The sequence below is a fragment of the Rhinatrema bivittatum genome, chromosome 4, assembly GCF_901001135.1.
Source record: "Rhinatrema bivittatum chromosome 4, aRhiBiv1.1, whole genome shotgun sequence".
Classification (NCBI taxonomy): domain Eukaryota; kingdom Metazoa; phylum Chordata; class Amphibia; order Gymnophiona; family Rhinatrematidae; genus Rhinatrema; species Rhinatrema bivittatum.
The window spans coordinates 265,621,247-265,646,298 of record NC_042618.1 but is presented as its reverse complement, the minus strand read 5'-3'; the positions used below and the strand labels follow the sequence as shown (position 1 = coordinate 265,646,298).

At 43.5% G+C, this 25,052-nt stretch overlaps 1 protein-coding gene across 1 annotated transcript in view; it reads left to right on the top strand.

Moving 5' to 3' along the window:
- PPFIBP1 (PPFIA binding protein 1) overlaps positions 1-25,052 on the top strand; it is a 1,178,807-nt gene that overhangs the window by 1,027,067 nt on the left and 126,688 nt on the right. The window contains exon 24 of the mRNA XM_029597487.1: positions 11,607-11,729. Within this exon, the coding sequence (XP_029453347.1) occupies positions 11,607-11,729 (123 nt within the window). The remainder of the gene's footprint in view (positions 1-11,606; positions 11,730-25,052) is intronic.

The following is a 25,052-nucleotide window of genomic DNA, read 5'->3' as shown; positions in this document are numbered from 1 at the left end:
TAATCGTTTTGCCTTCTTTCCACCTTTCTTAATGTGTGGAATACATCTGGACTGTGCTTCTAGAATGGTATTTTTTAACAATGACCACGCCTCTTGGACATTTTTTACTTTTGTAGCTGCTCCTTTCAGTTTTTTTCTAACAATTTTTCTCATTTTATCAAAGTTTCCCAGGTAGTGCTTCAACGCGAACGGCCCGGTGCCTGCACTTTATGGCCCCTTGGTCGCCCCGGAATGATGTCAGCAAAGGGGTGGGTCACCAGACCAAGGGGGAACAGTGTCAGGAATCCTGCCCGCCTCCCCACGATGTTGGGTTCAACTTCAGTTAATTGTGTTATTTTTTTCTCGCTCGTATTTTTTGCTAAGTTACGGGAATGAAGGGGGACCTCGCATGGACGAGCGGATAGTGGCAGGTTGGGCATGCTCAGTCCAGCACGGAAACAAAAGTTTCCATGCTGGCTCCATCTGATGATGTCACCCACATGTGATGACTAACATCCTGCTGTTCTAGGAGAACACCTGTTACAGGTAAGCAACTCTGCTTTATTACTGCCCTGCCAAATTTATTAGCTTCCCAGATTTCTCTTAGCATTTCATCATCTGCTCATCATTTTGGCCAGGTGGACGGTAGTATACTCCTACCACTATACTGTTACTCAACATACATGGGATTTCTACCCATAAAGATTCTACTGTGCATTTAGTCTCTTTATCCTGTTGGATTATCTGCCTTCCCAGACATAAAGCACCACACCTCCACCAATTTGATCCTCCCTATCAATGCGATATCATTTGTACCCTGATATATCGCTGTCCAATTGGTTATCCTCTTTCCACCAGATCTCTGAGATGCCAATTATGTCTATCTCGTCATTCACTGCTATACACTCTAACTCTCCCATCTTACTAGACTTCTGACATTGACATACAGACATTTCAAAGTGTATTTTTTGTTTGTGTTAACAACCTGCTTTTCAGTTCATAGGGATACTTTGGAATCCTTTAGCTCAGGTGATTCTTTTACTGATAGGCATATGGACTACTTTTGCTTTTATTGGAACCTCCTTATTGGTATGCCTTAACTCTCCTGTTTCATTAGTATCCTTTGAAGATACATTCCTCTGAACCATGCACTGCTTGAGTGACTGTCTGCTTTCCCCTTTGTTCTAGTTTAAAAGCTGCTCTATCTCCTTTTTAAAGGTTAGCACCAGCAGCCTGGTTCCACTCTGGTTAAGGTAGAGCCCATCCTTTTGGAACAGTACCCCCTTCCCCAAAAGATTGCCCAGTTCCTTACACAACTAAATCCCTCATCCACGCATTGAGACCAGAGCTCTGCTTGCCTCTGGGGACCTGCATGTGGAAAGGGAGCATTTCAGAGAATGCCACCCTGGAGTTCTGGATTTCAGCTTTCTACCTAAAACTCCTAAATTTAGCTTCTAGAACCTCCCTCCCACATTGTCCTATGTTGTTGGTGCCCACATATACCAAGACAGCTGGCTCCTCCCCAGCACTGTCTAAAATCCTATCTAGGTGACGCATGAGGTCCACCATCTTTGCAGCAGGCAGGAACATAAGAACATAAGAAAATGCCATACTAGGTCAGACCAAGGGTCCATCAAGCCCAGCATCCTGCCCCCAACAGTTGCCAATCCTGGCCACAAGAACCTGGCAAGTACCCAAAAACCAAGTCTATTCCATGCTACCATTGCTAATGGCAGTGGCTGTTCTCTAGGTGAACTTAATAGCAGGTAATGGACTTCTCCAAGAACTTATCCAATCCTTTTTTAAACACAGCTATACCAACTGCACCAACTACATCTTCCAGCAACAAACTCCAGAGTCCAATTGTGCGTTGAGTAAAAAAGAACTTTCTCCGATTAGTTCCAAATGTGCCCCATGCTAACCTCATGGAGTGCCACCAAGTCCCTCTACCATCCAAAAGAGCAAACAACCGATTCACATCCACCCGCTCTAGACCTCTCACGATCTTAAACACCTCCACCATATCCCCCCTCAGTCGTCTCCCCTCCAAGCTGAAAAGCCCCAACCTCCCCAGTCTTTCCCCACAGGGGAGCTTCTCCATTCCCCTCATCATCCTGGTAGCCCCTCTCTGCACCCTCTCCATCGCAACTACATCCTCCTTGAGATGCGGCGACCAGTTGCACACAGCACTCAAGGTGCGGTCTCACCATGGAGCGACACAGAGGCACCACGATACCTTTATCCCAGGTTTCCAGGTGATCCTCAAATCCACCAGCCAACCAGCTAGTTACATTTCTAATTATGAATCACTAACTATGATGGCTATCTAACCCTTCCCTCTTGGGCAGTAGCCCTGGGAGACTCGTCCTAGGTGCTAGAATACAATGCATTACCTGGAGAGCAAGTCCTTTCCTCAGGATCACTTCCTGCTGCACCTGGGTGATGTTTTCCAATCAGGAGGCCTTTCTGATGCAAGGCAGTACTGGAGCTTCCAGACTGGATTTGGGGCTTGGCACTATGTCCCTGAAGGTCTCATCAATTTACCTCTCTGTTTGCTTCAGCTCCTCCAGATCTGCCATTCTGTCCTTCAGAGATTGGACTCATTCTCTGAGAGCCAGGATCTCTGTGTACCGGATGCACAAATACAACCTCTCACTAGCGGATAAAAAAATCATACATATCACATTCGATGCAAAAGACTGGAAAGCCCCCCTCTTCCTGCTGAACTGCTGCCTTCATCTTAATTATGTTGAGTTCCTAGTTAAGTTTAGGTTGCTATGGGAGTTGGAATGTTTGCAATTAGAGTACTTTAAATTTATAGGTGTATTCACAAATTAATCTGGTAACATAGAAATGACGGCAGAAGAAGACAAAACGGCCCATCCAGTCTGCCCAGTAAGCTTGGACCCAAAAAACAAATCGGAAACCGATCCAGTTGGCTGTATTAGAGTGAAAACAATAGGAATCGGATGATCACACGAAGCCCTTTATTATGTGCCCGACTCTGGCCGAGTTTCGCTCGTAGAGCTGCCTCAGGGGCAACTACAACAAAACAATATATCAATAAATATCCAAATTTTTAATGCGCCATTGTGTAATTTGGATATTTATTGATATATTGTTTTGTTGTAGTTGCTCTTAGTAAACTTTTGGTTCTATTTCCCTTCCACCCCCACCATTAATGTAGAGAGCAGAGTTGGAACTGCATCTAAGTTAATATCTAGCTTAATTAGTTAGGGGTAGTAACCGCAGCAATAAGCAAGCTACACCCATGCTTATTTGTTTACCCAGACTATGTAATTCAGTCCTTGTTGGTTGTTGTCTGTATATAGATCCACTTTTCTTCATTCCCCTTGCCGTTGAAGCAGAGAGCTATGCTGGATATGCATTGAAAGTGAAGTATCAGACTTTCTCCCCTGCTGTTGAAGCAGAGATCTATGCTGGATATGCGTGAAGTATCAGACTTTCTCCCCTGCCGTTGAAGCAGAGAGCTATGCTGGATATGCGTGAAGTATCGGTCTTTCTCCCCTGCCATTGAAGCAGAGAGCTATGCTGGATATGCATGAAGCATCAGTCGTTCTCCCCTGCCGTTGAAGCAGAGAGCTATGCTGGATATGTATTGAAAGTGAAGTATCAGGCTTATTTGGTTTGGGGTAGTAACCGCCGTAACAAGCAAGCTACTCCCTGCTTTTTTGTGAATGCAAATCCTTTTTTACACATTTCCTCTTGCCGTTGAAGCTTAGAGCAATGTTGGAGTCGCATTAACCGTGTGTATGTTTGTTGAATAAGGGTATTATCTCCAGGCAGTAGCTGTCATTACCGCAAGCCACCCACTCTTCATTCACGTCCTCTAGACTTTATGGATCCACAGTGTTTATCCCACGCCCCTTTGAAGTCCTTCACAGTTCTGGTCTTCACCACCTCCTCCGGAAGGGCATTCCAGGCATCCACCACCCTCTCCATGAAGAAATACTTCCTGACATTGGTTCTGAGTCTTCCTCCCTGGAGTTTCAAATCGTGACCCCCTGGTTCTGATGATTTTTTTCCGACGGAAAAGGTATGTCGTTGTCTTTGGATCATTAAAACCTTTCAAGTATCAAAGTCTGTATCATATCACCTCTGCTCCTCCTTTCCTCCAAGGTGTACGTATTTAGATTCTTCAATCTCTCCTCATAAGTCATTCGATGAAGACCCTCCACCTTTCTGGTCGCCCTTCTCTGGACCGCCTCCAGGTGAGGCCTCACCAAGGACCTGTACAAGGGGATAATCACTTCCCTTTTCTTACTCGATATTCCTCTCTTTATGCAGCCCAGCATTCTTCTGGCTTTAGCTATCGCCTTGTCACATTGTTTCGCCGACTTCAGATCATTAGACACTATCACCCCAAGGTCTCTCTACTGTTCCGTGCACATCGCACATCCATAACAAGATAGATGCTGAGTACAGTATTAGACATAAAACAATAATAAAAACCTTAAGGGCCAGATTTTCAAAGGGGTACGCGTGTAAGATACACGCGTACCCCCCGAAAACCTGCCCAAAGTTCCCCCTGCACGCGCCGAGCCTATGTTGAATAGGCTCAGCGGCGCGCGCAAGCCCCAGGACGCGCGTAAGTCCCGGGGCTTTCCTGGGGGGGGGGGGGGGGCCTGTTGCAACGGCGCGTTATTTGGGGGCGGGACCATGGGCATGGTTCTGGCCAGGGGGCGTGGCCGAGGCCTCCGAAACAGCTTCCGGGCCGGGGAATTGCATTGGCTTGTGCGAGATATGCCTGCTTCGAGCAGGCAAACCTTCTGCAATAAAGGTGGGGTTAGGTGGGGGGAGGCGGAGGGAACTGATTTTGCTCAGCCTTGCACGCGCCGATCCCGGATTTTAACAGATACGCGCAGTTACGTGCATACCTAATAAAATCCTGCGTACTCTTGTTTGCGCCTGGTGCGCGAACAAAAGTACGTGTGTGAGTAACTTTATAAAATCTACCCCTAAAACAATGCATCTTTTGATGAGAAGGATTGCAGGGGCCTGCAATTTTTAAAGTTCTTATATGTCAAGAAATGTGTAAGAGAATATTTAAAGATGACAAGTGAATTTCTTATTTGATAGATTGTCTTATTAAGTGGCGCACATTAGGGGGAGACCACCTTAAAGGCGACCATCTCAAGATGGATTAAGAAAGCTATAGATCAGTGGTCCCCAAACCTGTCCTGGAGGGCCACCAGCCAGTCGGGTTTTTGGGATATCCACAATGAATATACATGAGAGAAAATTTGCATGTTATGGAGGCAGTTCATGCAAATTTTCTCTCAAGCATATTCATTGAGGATATCCCAAAAACCCGACTGGCTGGTGGCCCTCCAGGACAGGTTTGGGGACCACTGCTATAGATATTATCTGCATATTTACTTCAGGGGCTGCAATTGCTAGAAGGCATCAGGACCCATTCGATAAGAGCATAGTCTTCATCGTGAGCAGAATTACCTGCAGTAAATCCAGCTGATATGGATATAGCAGCAACTTGGACAACTCTAGGTCCATTTGCCAAGCATTATAGATTGATTATTCTTGTGTAATAAGATGCTAATTTTGGGACAGCTGTCTTTAGAGTGAGTTTGCAATCCACCCACCCAATGTAATGAGGCTTTGATACATCCCACATGTTCTTGACTGACTGAGCAGAAGGACAAGAAAGGAGAAATTATGACTTACCTGATAATTTTCTTTCCTTTGCTTCTGCTACACCAGTCAAGAAGCCCACCCTGGGATGTGCAAATTGGGCTACCTCTGAGAATGAGATCTGATTGACTAAATTTTATAAATTGTGAAAAGAAAAAAATTAATAAAAGGGGGAAATGTTTTGAGAATTTTCATTCCTGCAAGGATTTTTAAGACTAGATTTCTTAGTTAAAGTGCTTCTCATAGTATAAGTTGATGAGTTATCTGAAAGTATAGATATTACATTTGCGTTTTTTGTTGAGATTAGGTCAAAATTTTAGATTTAAGTTTATACATTTGTGTTTGTTAGTTGCTATAATTTAGATTTAGCTTTGACAGTAGTACACTGACTGTATCTGGTTCCATGTATGACATACATACAGGTGATGTCATCAAAAAAGAAAACAACTCTGTCTCCTATTGCTGGATGAGGGGAACTAAACCCATGTGTTCTTGACTGGTGTAGCAGAAGTAAAGGAAAGGAAATATCAGATAAGTCTTAATTTCTCCTTTTTGCCTGTTGGCCTAGGAAAGAATCTGTAAACATTGAAGTCTGTATTCAGACAAAGTCCAGATAGCAAAATTAGCCAGATAAACTTATCCAGTTAACTTTGGAGGTATATTCAATAGTACAGCCACACTATTGAATATAGCCGGTTATCTTAAAGATAACCAACTAACTATAGCTGGCTAACTTTAGGACATGTCTTTGGCCCGACCAGACAGATGGCTAAGTTATCCAGTTAACTTTGAATATCAGAGTTAGCTGGCTAACTTCACTTCTCCCAGTTACACCCCCAGAATGCCCTTAATTTAGCTGGATAAACATTTTACTGAGCATGCACAGAGGCCCCCGCATGCATGCTGCCTTGTGAGCCCCTCTGTCTTCCTTCAGCCAAGGTAGCGTAAAGACATGTTTTCCATCTTTCTGGACAATTTGTTTTGTAGCCCTTGTATTGGCCTTTCTTTTATTGCATCCTTTTTAGTTTTTCAAGCTGCTACCTGGCAACCATTCTACAGAACTTTTCAATTCTGCAAAAAGAAAAAGTGACAGAGTGTGAACTAGGGAAGTCCGGGGCCAAGATTATTACGGTCAGTGACTTACACGGCCTTCATCTATGGACACAGGATGTCCATTACAGATTCTCATTTGGTTTGTTTTCGCTGCCTATGTTCGGATTGTGACTGCCAAGTGCTACAGTTGCAGTAGGTGTCTATACAAGTAACACTGTACTTAGAAATTGGAGGCCCTGCAGAAGGTGAAGTGGATTAACTCCTTATTCTACAGCAAGGCATCAATGGATTTATAGCACAGAAAATCAAAGTGGTATACCTATCCCTTCCACTCCTGCAAATCCTACATAAGTTCGCAGATCCATCTTAGGTCAGGAGTTGACATGGCGCATAAGTGTGAGGCATCAGCTGTGGTGCAGCAATGAATACCTAAAAGACATGAGGGAATCCCTCTAGGACCTTTTCACTCTGTGCTGAAGAAGCTTGTGCCATTGATGTGTACTTCCACCAGAGTGAAGCCAGCCTCTACTTCCCTGAGGCATAATAACTTCTCCAGTGTAGGTGCCATCCTTGTTAATGGTTTGGAAGATCCCTTTGGTGCCAAGCCACTTCTTCTATCCATACCTGCCATGGTCCAAGATGCTGTCCGTCTCTTCGGTGCAGAGGTCCTCCATGGTGCGACAGGCTAAGGCCCTTTCATTTTCTGGTTGGAGCACCTCAGCACCAAAGCGCAAAAGTTGTCTTATGGCACATAAAGAGCGTCTCCAGTACTGTCCATCAAACATGGCTCAGATTGACAGAAAGTCTAAACACATTCAGCGTTGAATGCCCCAAAGCCGGCCGCATCTACAGGTACTGCAGTGCAAAGTTCCTTTTCCACTCCACTGGTGTTCGTGGGCTTTAGTTGAGAGAAGCTGATGTCAGAAGGGGATGTCTCTCCAACTCCATTGCAAGGGTCTTTCAGCCAGTGGGATCCCAACAGTTGGAGCTTGTGAAAAATTTAGACCCTGAGAACTGGAGGGGGAAGGTTGTAGCCTCTCTTGTCCAAGATGAAGAAAATCTTCCCACATGGGGGTGGTGATTCACCTCGGGGGCTTCCAGCGGGAGTAAGTTGTTTTCGCCAAGAAAGTCCCTTCATGGATCAGGAGGAGGGAAGAAATGGCATCATTGCACTCGGAGTTCCTCCCGGATGCTTCCCATTTAAAGCAACAGAGGTCTTCTGTCCAGTTGCCACAATCATCATCATTCTTGGTTCAACATGGTTCAACATACCACTGTGATTGGGGGAGGAAGACTATTTACTGGACCTGCCCCAGTATATGTCTCCCCAATAAGATCTCTGCCACTCATGTTTCCTGGATAAGCTGGTTATGATAATAGAATCAAATTTGGCAGGCTGCAAGTAATTAACTAGAAGCTCTAGCCAAAATGAATCCTGAGGGAATTTTGAGAGCAGAAGATTTTGCTGGTGGCTGAAGAGGATCGGGACATACTGCTGGGTGGATAATATTAGGACTTAAAAGTTTGGGAAGAGGTGAAATCATTGGGTATATCCATCTTAGGTATGTGTGCCTTGATTAAAAGCTAGGACAGCTAAGTGATTTATTTTAGTGTGGGTGTGTTTGGGCCTTGAATTAAATTAAAAAGCAAACTAGGAACAGTAAGGGATTTCTTTATTGTGTTTGTGAGCTAATGTAAGGTAGTATTTTTTTATTGTAAATGTAAGCTTACAAAGGTAACTTACTTGATCTGAAAAGGTGAAAAATCTGGTTCCTTGGGAATTAATCACTAGTTTTGGGCCCCCCACTCCACCCCATCCCAACTCCCACAAACCCCAGGCTCTTTGTCTGTTAAATAGATATCCTTTACCCTTATTAAAAGAAAAATCAGTTATTGCCCCCCATTCTGCCCCCATCCCAACTCCCACAAACCCCTGGCTCTTTTACTGTTAAATAGATAACCTTCACCCTAATTAAAAGGAAAAAGTTATTGAATTTGGATATCATACAGATAACCCTGATTTTAGTGATTGACTAATTTTAGTCTTGTTGCTGGTCATTCAGAAAGTAATATGTCACCTAGTTATCAAGTTAAAAATCTTAGATTTTAAAAGACACCAAATAATTTAAAATCTCTTTAAAGTGAGAGACATACCTAATCAGCTTTTAACAACTTTAGCCACTACTTAAAACTATGATGCAGACAGAAGTCCAGCAGCAAATTGGGGGCTATCCAGTGTTTTGTACCAAGTGTCTCATGTATGACTATCTACCTGTTGGTGAGATGTTATGTGTGCACCTGGTGCAAAGAGTTCCTGACTCTTAGAACGAGTTCAATCTCTGAGACCAGAGTGGCAGACCTGGAATAGCTGAGGCAGACATATTTAGACCTTCTGGGACATAGTAAAGCCACATTTTGCTGCTTTGGAGGAGCGAGATCATCTGTCGGGAAACCATTACCTTGGTGCGGCAGGAAGTGATCCTGTAGCTAGGATCTGTATCAGATCATGCCTTAACCGTTCGTACCAAGGATGTGTCTCTAGGGCCATGTGCCCAGGAAGGAAGGGTTAGGATGGCCATTATAGTGGGTGATTTGATCGTTAGAAATGTAGATAGCTAGATGGCTGGTGGGCATGAGGATCGCTTGTATGATGTGTGAGGTCTGCTACCTTTGCCTGCCTGGTTCAAAGGTAGCAAACCTCACACATCGCCTAAATAAGATTTTAAAGAGTGCTGGGGAAGAGCAGACTATCATTGCACATGTGGGTACCAATAACATAGGAAGGTGCAGGAGGGAGGCTCTGAGGCTAAATATATGCTCTTAGGTAGGAAACTGAAATCCAGAATCTCCAGAGTTGAAATCTCAGAAACGCTCCCTGTTCTTACACACAGGACCCCAGAGGCAGGCTGGACTCCAGAGTCTCAATAATTGGACAAGACTATGATACAGAGAATGTTTCAGATTTATTAGGAACTGGAAACATTTATTTATTTATTTTAACTATTTATTTTCCGCCAATCCACAGATCTCAGTGGATTACAGGTGTACATAATCAGTAATATAAATAAAATAATAGCTAGGACAAGCCATATATCAGGAAGGTAGAAAGACTGAATAAAGGTAAAAATAAGAATTAAAACAGAAACATCACCGAGCAACCATTTCAGAACAGCAATCCATAAAACATCAAAAAATCAGTCAATAGATAAAGTTTAATATATTTGTAAATGACCTAGAGATGGGAATAATGAGTGAGATGGAATTTGCTAATGATACAAAATTATTCAGAGTTGTTAAATCACAAGAGGACTGTGAGACATACGAGACTGGGAGACTAGGCATACAAATGCAGATGGCATTTAATGTGGACAGGTGCAAAGTCCTGCACATAGGGAAGAGGGAACCCAAATTATAGTTACACAATACAAGGTTCTATATTGACAGTAACTACCCAGGAAAAAGATCTAGGCATCATGGATAATATGTGAAATCCTCTGTCCAGTGTGCAGAGACAGCCAAGAAAGCAAACAGAATGCTAGGCATCATTAGGAATGGAGAATAAAACAGAGAATATCATAATGCCTCTGAATCATTCCATGGTGCGATTACACCTTGATTACTGTGCGCAGTTCTGGTCACCACATCTCAAAAAAGGTATAGCAGAAGTAGAAAAGGAACAGAGAAGAGCGACCAAAATGATGATAAAGGGGATGGAACAAAGAGGTTATGGCTCTTCAGCTTGGAGAAGAGATGACTGAATGGGGAGATATGGCAGAGGTCTATAAAATAGAGTGGATCGGAACCGGTAAACCTGAATCGGTTGTTCACACTTTCAAAAAAGTACACAGAATAGGGGGCATTCAATTAAGTTACTAGGTGATACATTTAAGGCAAATAGATAAAACTACCTTTTTTACTCAACACACAGTTAAACTCTGGAATTCCTTGCTGGAGAATGTGATAAAAGCCGTTTAGTGTAGCTGGTTTTAAAAAAGGTTTAGACAAATTTCTGGAAGAAAAGTCAACAAATCATTATTAAGGTGGACTGGGGAAATCCACTGCTTGTCCCTGGGATAAGCAGAATGGAATCTATCAAATTTAAGGATCCTGCCAGGTACTTGTGCCCTGGATTGATCACTGTTGGAAACAGGAAGCTGGGCTTCATGGACCCATGGTCTGGCCCAGCATGGCAAAACTTATTTTCTTATGTTCATAAATGTCAGTGCTAGCATAGTTGGTCTGGTAAGCTGCGCTGGGGACCTAGCTGATCAGGTGTTTGGGCAACAGTCATACTAGAATTGGTAGCTAATTACATTTTTACAGAGCTGTATGGAGGGAACTAAATGCTCTTCTACCCAAGATGATGGAATACGACACAAGACTGTCTTCCTCCTTTGTATTCCATCTGATTTGACCCAGAATGCCTTTTGTTATGTTTCTTAGAAAATGATGATAATAGGAAGAATTTTCACCAATAGTGTGTGATTTTTTTTTTTCCCAAAAAACATCAAAAAACTTCTGAACCTGATTTCATGGGTGCTTTAGACACTGTTGAGCTGTAGGAGATGTTATATAAAGCAGGTTTCAGTTACACTAAATTATGAAGCTTTTCTCTGTGTTCCTTTTACTTAGAATCTTACCAACAAAAATGTTCCTCACACCAGTTGTTATGAATGATCTGCATTTACATGCACACACACACACATACATCTTCATACATTGTATGCAGATCTTTGATCACCCGTTTGCACTCATATTTTTATTCCAGATGTGCAAATGTTATTGTATAAACACGCCCAAGTCATGTAGATAAAATGTTGCATTGCTTTAAAATTTACTTCTTGTTCTATAGGAAAAAAAAGTTATATTGTTTTTAATTAATGTCAATTTTTATTTTCCTGCAGGATGACTTGCTCTCTCTAAAAATTGTTAGTGTGTTACACCACCTTAGTATCAAACGTGCCATTCAAGTCTTAAGAATAAACAACTTTGAGCCGAACTGTCTGCGTAGGAGACCTTCTGATGAGGTGCTGTTAAAGTGGTATTTCTTACTATATTATTTTGAAAGGTATATACTATAAATTGTTTGCTCACACTGTTGCAGCATCTAGCATTCTCATTTTACAAAACATTCTTCTCTTCAGATATCCAGTGTTGAAATAATAACTTTTTTTATTATTGGTCTTATTTAAGCTCTAGAATTTGGAATCATGGAAAAGATGATGTGCTATTAAAAGGGATAGCAGCTGTAATACCATATGACTGTGGCTCCCTTGAAAGTTAGGGTCAGCAGCACTTTGCAGCTATTTATTCATTAGCATCAGAGGTAGCTCCACCTTCTCCGTGGCTGGGTGCTGCTGAGGTAGATTAGACAGATGCCACATCTTCCCTCCTTAGATGCTGGATCCTTTCATTCCTACCCTTGAAACCCTGGCCTCCCACGTGATACCTAATCTTCTCTTCCCCCCTCATCCTTCTGCACTACACATGGTTCTTGCTCACTCATTCCCTTAACTCCAGATTCTAGGACAGATCCAGTGACAAGTAGGAGAATCTTCTATAGCAATACTATATCATACTTACAAAAATTTGCATGAATTTTATTTTTTGTGATATGCATAAAAGCTATAATTTTTAAAGAAAATCTTTAAGTATTTTCATTTTTAAAAAAAGCACCCTTTCTAAGTATGGATAATTTTTTTTCTATTTTGGTTTTGGTTTTGGGTTTTTTTTATATTTTACATTCCATACTTGGCTCCTCTTACCCTACCCTTCCACTACACTGTCTTCTACCTACCGTAGCTCTCAGATGTTTCTTCTCCCTCTTTCATCATGTCTCTTTTCCTCTATCTCCATTCCACCTACTATGTCTCTTCTCCCCATATCACCTTTTCACTATGTATCTCTTCTCCTTTTAGCCAAGTGTGTCTTCTCCTACTCTATGTTTTCTCTTATCTCCTTCCCCTCTCCAGAGGGGAAGGAGATAAGAGAAAACATAACTATGAAAATTGTAGAATAGGGAATAGGAAAAGAACAGTAGTGGCAAACAGTAGTTGCAGCATATCTTCCCAAAATGGTGAGTCTTATTCTGCAATTTCCATGGCAATGGGTAGATTTCATGGCATTTGAGAGCCACATAATTGCAGCAAATCAGGATCCCAAAGTAAGACCCCTGAGAGATCTGGCTGTGAGTGTGATGTACCTGTAGTAGGCTCAGCCAGCAAGGAGTTTGGAGGATGGTCTAGAAAGCAAATTTGTTGGGTTAATAACAAATCTACCAACTGGGCCATATTCAGAAGGTCCAGTAAGTGACAAAGTTACCTAAATAACTTTACCCAGATAACTTTGTCCAGATTTTTAGTAACACTTTTCCGGGCAAAACTATCACTGAATATATGCAGATCACTGAATATATGCAGATGAGGTTATCTAGATCTAGATAACTTTGCTGCTCATTCAGATTGTATCAAAGTCACCTCCAAACTAAGTTCAAGAACATTACTGCTCCTGGATCCAGATGAAATGGCTGACTATTGGACTTTGATATGAACTGTTTGATATATTTGGAAGGATATTATTATAAAGAAAAGAATAGAATGAGTTCCTCTTTTAACGTTGAAAGTACTTGACTTTATTAAGTGATTATGACATATCCTAATGATACCAAATGCATTACAACCCAATTTTTCTAGATGCCTGTAGTTATCTTACAGAAATATTTCTTGGACTGTTTTATATTTAAAGATTTAGAATTACAGTTTAATGCAATCCTGTTACAATTTTCTACTTAACATATATTTAAGATTTTCTTGATACACAAAGCACACAATACCTAAATTCTCACAGGGCAAGCAGGATGGTAGTCCTCACATATGGGTAACATCACAGGATGGAGCCCAATCATGGAACACTTTTGTCAAAGTTTCCAGAACTTGGACTGGCCCCTACTGGGCATGCCCAGCATGGCACTAACCCTGCAGCCAGCAGGGGACCCCCTTCAGTCTTCTTTTTTCCGTGCAGCAGTAGCCACGCAGTTAAGGAGCTCTGCAGAAATTCCTGACAGGAATTTTCCTCACGGAATTACTAGAAATAAATTTGCCCCACAGGAGTCCCTTCTTTACCTTTTGCAAGCCGCAGTACTCCGGTAAGGTTTTACCCGTTTTCCATTGATTACCGTCTAGTTTGGCCCTCGCGGCCTACTGGCCATCGACTGTACCGCGGTTCAATTTTTTTCATGGCCATGGCTTCGGTGCCCGGACTGTAATCACACCATGTCCATCACAGACCCCCACAAAGTCTGTGTTATGTGTCTCGGACGTGAGTACAATGTCCTGACCTGCACCAAATGTGCCCTAATGACACCAAAAGGTCGCAAGGCCAGAATGGAGAAGATGGAACTTCTCTTCTGCGCTCAAACCCTGACTCCGTCCATTGCATCAAAGTCGTCAGAACCGGCACCGTCAACTTTGCGCCAGTATCGACCACCAGCCGGTGACCGTCCGGCATCGATGACATCTCGGCCTTCGACACCCTCTACTCCCCCCTCAGGACTGAGGGGATCATAGAGAGAAAGATCGCCATCGTAAGTCTCGGACCATCGAGGGAGCGAAATCATTGACCTCGCCATCGTCTGAGCCACCGTCGAAGAAACCCCGTCCAGAGAAGGCACCAACCTTTTCGGCAACCAGGTCACCGAGAGGGGATCCCGACAGGGTATCGGGAGCCGCGAATCTGCCTTTAATGGTGGTCCCTCCGGCTATGCCTCTACCTCCTTCTTCTGTTCCGGAGCCAGGGCTGCTTGCTTCAGGTCTCCGAGAAGAACTAGACCGGATGGTTCAGGAGGCTATCGACAAGGCAATGCAACGACTCCAGGTTCCTCCGGCACTGACACCGGTACAGATTGTGGAATAGACCACCGACCCGATTCCGGCAGCGTTGGCACTGCTGCTCTCCAGGATGGAAGCGCTCATTGCCGCTTTTCCACCGATGGATCCCGGGTCACCGATGGCTCCGGTGCCCTCCCCGCTTACTCTGTCATCAGGAGGAGAAACACCGTTCTGCATCCCTCCATCGGGAGTTCTGCCTCAGCCATCGATGCTGATACGTCTATCGCCACTGGTCCAACCATCAGTGCCGATATGCCTGTCGGCGCCACCGAGCCATCCATCGATGCCTACGCTGGTGCCTTCGATGCCTTCATCAGTGCCTCCAATTATTCCTTCGATTCCTTCGGAACCTAGACCAGGACCTTCAGGTATCCCACCACCCCGTCCCCCTCTAGTTCCTAGAGGGGCAGATGCTGATCCCTATGATACAGGGACTGACTATTCCTCGCCAGACACCGATGATTTGCCTTCACCACCTTCACCCTCTGAAAGTAGAAAGCGTTCTCCTCCAGAGGACCTTTCCTTTATAGATTTTGTGAAGGAGATGTCTGAATTGGTTCCCTTCCAATTACATACTGAACAGGACGATAGACATCAAATGATGGAGTTGCTACAATTCCTGGATGCTCCCAAGGAAATAACCTCCTTCCCTATCCACCAGGTTCTTCTGGATCTCCTCAAGAAGAACTGGGAACATCCTGGCTTCATTGCTCCAGTCCACAGAAAAGCTGACACTACCTATTTGGTGCAGTCAGCTCTGGGTTTTCAGAAACCTCAATTGGATCACCAATCTGTAGTGGTAGAATCTGCACAGAAAAGAGCAAAGAGATCAAAGCTTCACACTTCTTTTCCCCCTGGCAAGGAACAGAAGTTTAACTCTTTTCTATACTGACATTCATGATACAGATCATATCATATCAGTTCACATGGAGCAAGGGAGTTATAACATTAACATTGAGGAAGAAGCAAAGTTACAATAAAACAAGGTTGTGTGAACTTGGGAACTGAAATAGCCAGAGGCAGAGTTTTAATGTCTTCCAAGGATCAATGCTCATCTCCCAAATTGCCGCTTATCAGCTCTATATGACCCAATAAAATAGGGTCATTTTTAAGCAGATACAAGATTTCACAGACTCCCTGCCTCAGCAATTTCAAGATCAGCTCCAAACCCTAGTAAACAAGGGTTTTGAGGCAGGCAAGCATGAGATCAGATCATCTTATGATATCTTTGATACTGCTACAAGGGGTATCTGCAGCTGCTATTTCGGCGAGAAGGTGGGCCTGGCTTAAGTCTTCTGACCTTCGCCCTGAGGTACAAGACAGGTTATCCGACCTGCCCTGTGTAGAAGATAATCTGTTTGGCAAACAGATTCAACGGATGGTGGCGGAACTCAAGGACCATCATAATACTCTAAGACAGCTCTCTCTGATGCCTTCTGACTACTCTTCAAAACAGCCCTTCTGAAAGGACTCTAAGAAGTTATTCTTCTGCCCGAAGAAGTCCTACCCGCCACCAACCAGATCACATGCCACGAGACCTTTTCAAAAAGCCCAGTCTCGTCAGACATGCAAACAAAAACCGCAAGCAGCTCCTCAACCAGGTCCTGCTTCAGGTTTTCGACTTCTACCTAGAGAGCAGCAGCCAGCTTCCATTGCCTCACATACCAGTCGGAGGTCGATTGTGCCACTTCAACAACATTTGGCACTCAATCACCTCAGACCAGTGGGTGCTGGCGATAATTGCTCAGGGTTACCATCTGAACTTTCTCTCCGTGCGACCGGACTCCCCACCTCTACCAAAGTGGAGAACGTCTGATCACTCCATCCTTCTGGATCAGGAGGTCTCCCTCCTTCTCCAGTCCAAGGCAATAGAACCTGTACCCTACTCTCAGCATGGCGATATTAAGTCGGAGGTCCTGAAGGGTAAAAAAAGAAAAAAAAAAAAAAAAAGAGAAAAAAAGTTTGAAGTCGGCCGGCGGCTGTCGGGTCGAAAACCGGACGCTCAATTTTGCCAGCATCCGGTTTCCAAGCCCGTGGCTGTCAGCAGGTTTGAGAACCAACACCGGGAAAATTGAGCGTCGGCTGTCAAACCTGCTGACAGCCGCCGCTCCAGGCCAAAAGGAGGCACTAGGGACGCGCTAGTGTCCCTAGCGCCTCCTTTTGCCCGTTTCTACCACCAGGCCTCATTTAAATACTGAATCGCGCGCATAGGCGTTCGCCCGCTCTCCCACGGACTTTACTGAATTGGCCCACAAGTGTGGTTTCCAATACTTCAGGATCTCTCCATTCGCAGGCACATTCCCTTGGGAAAGGACCCGCTTCTGATTACTCAAAACGATGGGTGCCTGCGCCACCCCAATCTTCAAGCCTTGTCCCTGACAGCATGGCTGTTGAAAGGTTAATCCTTCAGCCACTTAACTTTTCTGAACCAGTTTCCCATGTCCTGTTTGCTTCACGGAAGCCTTCCACGAGAAAATCTTACTCTTACAAATGGAACAGGTTTACGTCATGGTGCTCTTCTCAGTCCCTTGACCCCTTTACCTTTCCAATCCCGAAGTTTCTGGACTATCTCTGGCACTTGTCAGAGTCAGGTCTAAAAACGTATTCCATCAGAATGCATGTCAGTGCGGTAGCCGCCTTCCATAAAGGTGTCTGGATGTTCCTATATCAGTACAACCCCTTATGACACATTTTCTGAAAGGCTTGCTTCACCTCAAGCCTCCTCTGCGTCCTCTGGCCCCTTCTTGGGACTTCAACCTGGTTTTGGGTCGGCTCATGAAACCACCATTCGAGCCTCTTCACTCCTGTGATCTTCGCTATCTCACATGGAAAGTGTTTTCCTTCTGGCAATCACTTCAGCTCGCAGAGTTAGTGAATTACAGGCTCTAGTTACCTATCCGCCTTACACAAACTTCTTCAGGACCGGGCAGTACTCCACACTCACCCTAAATTCTTACCTAAGGTAGTTTCAGATTTTCATCTAAATCAATCCATCATACTACCTACCTTTTTTCCCAAGCCCCATTCCAATCCAGGAGAGCAGGCTCTGCATACCCTTGACTGTAAATGGGCTCTAGCGTTCTACCTAGACCGTACAGCTGCCCACAGGAAAAACACTCAATTGTTTGTCTCTTTCCATCCTATCAAATTGGGGCAGCCTGTGGGAAAGCGGACTGCATATCCTTTTGCTGATTATCAGCAAGCAGGCATTTCACTTCAAGACCGTGTTAAGGTACACTCTGTAAGGGCCATGGCAACTTCAGTAGCACACCTCCGATCGGTGCCGCTTCCTGACATTTGCAGGGCTGCCACCTGGAGTTCTCTCCATAACTTTACAGCCCACTGTTGCTTAGACAAAGCTGGAAGACAAGATTCCATCTTCGGCCAGTCTGTCTTGCGCAACCTATTTACCTTACCAAGCAACCCTTCCGCTTGCCGGTAAGGTTCAGGATGCCCTCTACCACATTCCACCCCAGTTGTTGTGCCTGTGCAAGTCTTTGGGTACATTTGGTGCATACTCTGACATCCTCAGCTCGGTACTCACCCATATGTGAGGACTACCATCCTGCTTGTCCTGTGAGAAAGCAAATGTTGCTTACCTGTAACAGGTGTTCTCACAGGACAGCAGGATGTTAGTCCTCACGAAATCCGCCCACCGCCCCGCGGTATTGGGTTCGTAACGTTTTCTTATTTTATTTTCGGCACTACCTGTAACTTTTTAACAAGCCTGAAGGAGGACCCCTGCTGGCTGCAGGGTTAGTGCCATGCTGGGCATGCCCAACAGGGACCAGTCAAAGTTCTGGAAACTTTGACAAAAGTGTTCCGTGATTGGGCTCCATCCTATGATGTCACCCATATTTGAGTACTAACATCCTGCTGTCCTGTGAGAACACCTGTTACAGGTAAGCAACATTTGCTTTATCTTTTGGTCTGATTTCAAAGTGTAAGTTTCCCAAATGGCCTTGATAAATAATATTAATTTTTGTTTTAAGATATTGAAGTTAATTAGATTTTTATATTTTTTTCATTTTTTTCTGTTTTGTGCTTTGTCTGTCACTGTTTAAACAATTTCTGCCACAAGTCTGCTTCAGAATTGACTTCTGCAAGAACACTGTAATCTCCACCCTTACATCTAGCTATACCAACTACAGAGAACTGACCATTGTATACATGCCTAAAAAAAAAAAACAACTTCAAATCAGACAAGATCTATTGTAAATGAGGTCATCGACTCTGTATTTTTGTGATTGCAAATTTGGAGCAAGCTAAGCGTGTCCCTAGGCATGTTGAGAAACCAGTGGTTTTAGAGCCAAATGCTGCATTATATGCCAATCTTAATGCTGTGAAAAATATACCTGGATCATCAGGCAGATTAACAGGGCAGCAAAGAATTAAAATCATTTGTTGTAGTACTACATTTTTCGTTAGAATTGATGTTTTTAAAAACAAAATGAGACCAGTTTGGGAATGATTTTTTTTGTAGAAAATAGACTGAAAGAATTATGATAACCAGATTAAATTGCATGAACAATTAAAATTACTGTATTAATCGTGATTACTACCCCAGATTCAGTCTGATTCACTTTTGAAAACAAGAACTACTGCTAAGTAAAACTTGCTTAAAATTTACTTCCCAAAATTAAGTGAAAAAAGAAAAACTTTTCCAGGAGTGTGATATATATATATATATATATATATATATATACATATATATTGAATAATTTGTTTGGATTTTGATATGAATTGTACAGAGTGTACAAGAGGGAGCACTGTCAAAGTCAAAAGGTTTTATTGTATCTCTCTGTTGAATTCAATGTAAAAAGTCCCATACTTATTCTTGCTCTGAATACTATTTCTTACATAAAGTCAGATGTATTATTTGTTGCAAAACTTGATCCCTGCACTAGGTAAAATACTGAAGTATTAAGCAATCCTTAGATAGGCATAATACCAATATGCCAAGGTTGAAGAATTAATTATTTGGTAGAAAATACACATAATGCTGGATCATCCTTGTTTGTGAAAAAAGTATGCTACACTGGTATGAAATTGTGATGAGTGCCTGGGTCATGCTGACCTGTTAATTTAGCCATGATTTAGAATGAGATGATGAAACTAAATCTAAGAAGTGAAATTATGATTCGTTCTTCTGAAATATTTTTTTAACCATGATTTTATAATAGAGAACATATAAGCTTGGTTGAATGCAATAGTTTTTCAGAAGTACCCTGACTGTTCTTCTCATGTAATATTACATTGAATAAAAATAGATACTTATACTGTTTTAATGATGTGTCTATTTCTATTTTTGTGGTAGCATAGAGGGAATTTTTTTTTTTTTAATTTTACAATCACTTAGAGCGCCGACACTTAGGGGGCGGGAAAATTGTTCCTCGTGAGCTCCTGGCCACCTGGCTGATGATAGAGAGAAACCATGGGCGGTGTCCATCCCACTCACAGCCAAAGAACAGGAAAGCCCAGAAGTGCCATGGGTGGAGCTCACCACGTCTGCTGCTAAAGACAACTAAAAGTGAGGGCCACATGTGAAAATGTAAAAGAGAAAAGCCCGATAGGGCTGTGGATGGAGCTCGTCCTGCCCATAGCTGAAAATGGAGAAAGATCTGGGAGGCCCACAGAATGCGACTGAATATGAAGAAAGGGCCCTACAAGGGCCGCAGTTGGAAGCCATTCAGCCTGCAACTGAAAAGAAGAGAAAGGGTTGTGGGCAGAGCCCATCTTGCCCCTGGACAAAGATGGGGGAGATGCCTGGATTGAGAGCAAATGAGGCATGTGTGTGTGTGAGAGAGGTATGTTTCAGCTTGAAACAATTTTCTACCAAACTGATAACCTTAACTTAAACAAATAGTTTATTGTACTAATATGTTACCGTACTACGATGGCACATGCTTAATTTGTAATCTATACCACTCATTTTTCTTTATCGTGCCTTTATGTAAACCGTTGTGATGGTTATCTAACTTAACGACGGTATAGAAGAGTTTTTAAATTAAATTAAAGAGAGCCAGTGTGCCTATGTATAAGTCAGGGAACATAAGAACATAGGGGCGGATTTTAAACCCCCTGCTCACGTAAATCCGGCCGGATTTACGCGAGCAGGGCCCTCCCGCGCCGGCGCGCCTATTTTGCATAGGCCGCCGGCGCGCGCAGAGCCCCGGGACTCGCGTAAGTCCCAGGGTTTCTGAAAAGGGGCGTGTCGGGGGTGTCGCCGAGTGACGCCGCGTTTGGGGGGCGGGCCCGGGGCATGGCACCGGCCCAGGGGCGTGGCCGCGCCCTCCGGAACAGCCCCCGGGTCGGGTCTCGGCGCGCGGATTTACGTCTGCCTCCAGCAGGCGTGAATCCATGGATAAAGGTAGGGGGGGGGGTTTAGAAAGGGCCGGGGGGGTGGGTCAGGTAGGGGAAGGTGAGGGGAGGGCGAAAGTAAGTTCCCTCCGAGGCCACTCTGATTTCGGAGCGGCCTCGGAGGGAACGGAGGCAGGCTGCGCGGCTCGGTGCGCACAGGCTGCCCAAAATCGGCAGCCTTGCGCACGCCGATCCTGGATTTTATAAGATACGCGCGGCTACGAGCGTATCTTATAAAATCCAGCGTACTTTTGTTTGCACCTGGTGCGCAAACAAAAGTACGCGAACAAGCAATTTTTTAAAATCTACCCGATTATAAATTGCCATGCTGGGTCAGACCAAGGGTCCATCAAGCCCAGCATCCTGTTTCCAACAGAGGCCAAACCAGGCCACAAGAACCTGGCAAATACCCAAATACCAAGAAGATCCCATGCTACTGATACCAGTAATAGCAGAGGCCATTCCCTTAGTCAACTTGATTAATAGCAGTTAATGGACTTCTCCTTCAAGAACTTATCCAAACCTTTTTTGAACCCATCTACACTAACTGCATTAACCGCATCCTCTCCTCTGGCAACAAATTCCAGAGATCAATTGTGCATTGAGTGAAAAAGAATTTTCTCCAATTAGTCTTAAATGTGCTACTTGCTAACTTCATGGAGTACCCTCTAGTCCTCCTATTATCCGAAAGTGTAAATAACTGATTCACATCTACTCGTTCAAGACCTCTCATGATTTTAAAGACCTCTATCATATCCCCCCTCAGCCGTCTCTTCTCCAAGCTGAACAACCCTAACCTCTTCAGCCTTTCCTCATAGGGGAGTTGTTCCATCCCCTTTATCATTTTAGTTAACCTTCTCTGTACTTGCTCCATCGCAACTATATCTTTTTTGAGATGCAGAGACCAGAATTGTACACAGTATTCAAGGTGTGGACTCACCATGGAGTGATACAGAGGCATTATGATATTTTCTGTTTTATTAACCATTCCCTTCCTAATAATTCCTAAGATTGTTTGCTTTTTTGATTGCTGCAGCACACTGAGCTGACAATTTCAAAGTATTATCCACTATGATGCCTAGATCTTTTTCCTGAGTGGTAGCTCCTAATATGGAACCCTAACACCATGTAACTACAGCAAGGGTTATTTTTCCCTATATGCAACACCTTGCACTTGTCCATATTAAATTTCATCTGCCATTTAGATGCCCAGTCTTCCAGTCTTGCAAGTTCCTCCTGTAATGTATCACAATCCGCTTGTGATTTAACTACTCTGAATAATTTTGTATCATCTACAAATTTGATAACCTCACCCTTCGTATTCCTTTCCAGATCATTTATAAATATATTGAAAATCACTGGTCCAAGTTCAGATCCCTGAGGCATTCCACTGTTTACCTTTTCCACTGAGAAAATTGACCATTTAATCCTGCTCTCTGTTTCCTGTCTTTTAACCAGTTTGTAATCCACCAAAGCATGATTTTTTAGTTTTCTTAGAAGCCTCTCATGAGGGACTTTGTCAAATGCCTTCTGAAAATTCAAATACACTGCATCTACCAGTTCACCTTTATCCACATGTTTATTAACCCCTTCAAAAAAAATGAAGCAGATTTGTTAAGGCAAGACTTCCCTTAGGTAAATCCATGTTGACTGAATTCCATTAAACCATGTCTTTCTATATGCTCTACAATTTTGATCTTTAGAGTAGTTTCCACTATTTTTCCCGGCACTGAAGTCAGGTTCACTGGTCTATAGTTTCCTGGATTGCCCCTGGAACCCTTTTTAAATATTGGGGTTACATTGGCCACCCTCCAGTCTTCAGGTACAATGGATGATTTTAATAAGTTACAGTGTGTGTCTGTTTGTGGGAGTGAGAGGAGTTTTTGTGTGTGTGTGTGTGTGTGTGTGTGTGTGTGTGAGAGAGAGTGTGAGAGAGAAAGAGCACATCTGTGTTCATGAGAGTGTATGTGTGGTACCTGCTAATCCATGACAAATCAAAGTTCCCAGGTATCAAGAATAGGGGATTTTTAAAATCCTTTTAGTTTTGATGATTGGGTGTTTGATTGTTTTTAAATATTGTTTTGGTGTTTGGAATATTTTTAACAATTTTCAAATGAGTTTTTAATATTGATGATGATCTGTTTCTCCGATGTTTTAAATATTTATTATTTTTGTTAATGTTTTTACTACTGTTGATGTTTTATATTTCTTGATTTTATTGTTTGATATTTTATAAGGAATAGTAATATTTCTGTTCTCTTGTTGTGATTTCCAGTTCATGTTTTGTCTGCACGTTTCTGTTGAAAATTTATGGGCTCTTTATTCTGTATTTGGTGAAGATCTGTATGCATGATCAAGGTTAGGTATTCTCCTAGTTTACGCTTTCTGTGTAGGGATCTTTAGTAGCTTAACTTGTTCTGTTTTCCAAGTAAGAGGTGAACTGATGTTTTAGGGCCAGGTGTAAGATTTACAATGCTTTTTTTTCATAGGTAGGGTTGCTACAGTGAGGTTGATAACTGAAAAGTTATTCATTTAAATGGCTTATCCAGGTATATTTAGTGCTTATCTGACTTAATTCTAGCCGAGTAATTATTTAGCTGGACAGGAGCATTCCAGGAGGGCATAACTGGGAGTTATCCAGCTAACTGGCTAACTCTGATATTCAGAGTTAACCAGATGATTTAGCCAGCTAAGCCTGATCAGGTCAAAGAGCTGTCCTAAAATTAGCGGCTAACTACTTAAGATAGGTGGCTGTATTCCGTAATGCGCTGCGCTATTGAATATGCGTCCAAAGTTAGCCAGCAGCTCCCCAATTTTCCTTCCTCCCTCCCCACCTTAACAGCACCCGATTTTCTTTTTTTTTTTTCTTTTCCCCAGCTCCTACCCCACAAGGTAACGATTAGTTCTAGGCTAGGAGCACTCCGGTTTCTCCCCAACCCCATCCCTTCTTTACAAATGTGGTGGGCTAAATCATTACCCTCCCCCACTCCCCCCCAACATACCCCTAAAAGTGTTCACCAAGCTCAGCAAAATGTGGAGAAACTCTTACCGCCTCCCATGGAATTGAATATTAAGTGATCATAGAACTGACAGCTCCCAGGGCTGAATATTCATTTATTTATTGCCCTCCAGATTGAATAGACCAATTTCCTTCCAGAACTCCATACTGAACAGGGAATGACTCTTTCTTTGTCAGTGAGTTCTGAACACTTACAGGCCGATACAGTACAGTGCGCTCCGACGGAGCGCACTGTTAGCCTGCTATTGAACGCGTGTTTTCCCTTAGCCCTTATTCAGTAAGGGGAGGAAAACGCGCATCCAACCCGCGGCACCTAATAGCGCCCTCAACATGCAAATGCATGTTGATGGCCCTATTAGGTATGCGCGTCAGATACAGAAAGTAAAATGTGCAGCCAAGCCGCACATTTTACTTTCAGAAATTAGCGCCGACCAATTTCTTCCGGCACCGGGAAAGTGCACAGAAAAGCAGTAAAAACTGCTTTTCTGTGCACCTCCGACTTAATATCATAGCGATATTAAGTTGGAGGTCCCGAAGAGTAAAAAAAAAAAAAAAAAAAAAAAATTGAATTCGGCCCGCGGCTGTCGGGCCGAAAACCGGACGCTCAATTTTGCCGGCGTCTGGTTTCCAAGCCCGTGGCTGTCAGCGGGCTCGAGAACAGACGCCGGCAAAATTGAGAGTCGGCTGTCAAACCCGCTGACAGCCGCCGCTCCTGTCAAAAAGGAGGCGCTAGGGATGCGCTAGTGTCATTTGCCCGCTCTCCCGCAGCGCATCCCTAGCGCATCCTTAGCGCATCCCTAGCGCTAGGGATGCGCTAGGGATGCGCTAGTGGCATTTGCCCGCTCTCCCGCAGACTTTACTGTATCGGCCCGTTAATAAACAATCCAGTGGGACATGGTAAGCACCTCTCCGCATCCTGCTGGGCTTAGAGGTTCAGGAGTAGGAATTTGGGCCACCATATATTTTCAAATTAGGGGATAGTGAAGAATCAGAATAGCCCTGGCCTAGTATTGTCTATCTTGGGTGACAAGAGGGAGGGAGGATGGATTGGGTGCCATTTGGTTAACTGCATTTATTTTGCAGGC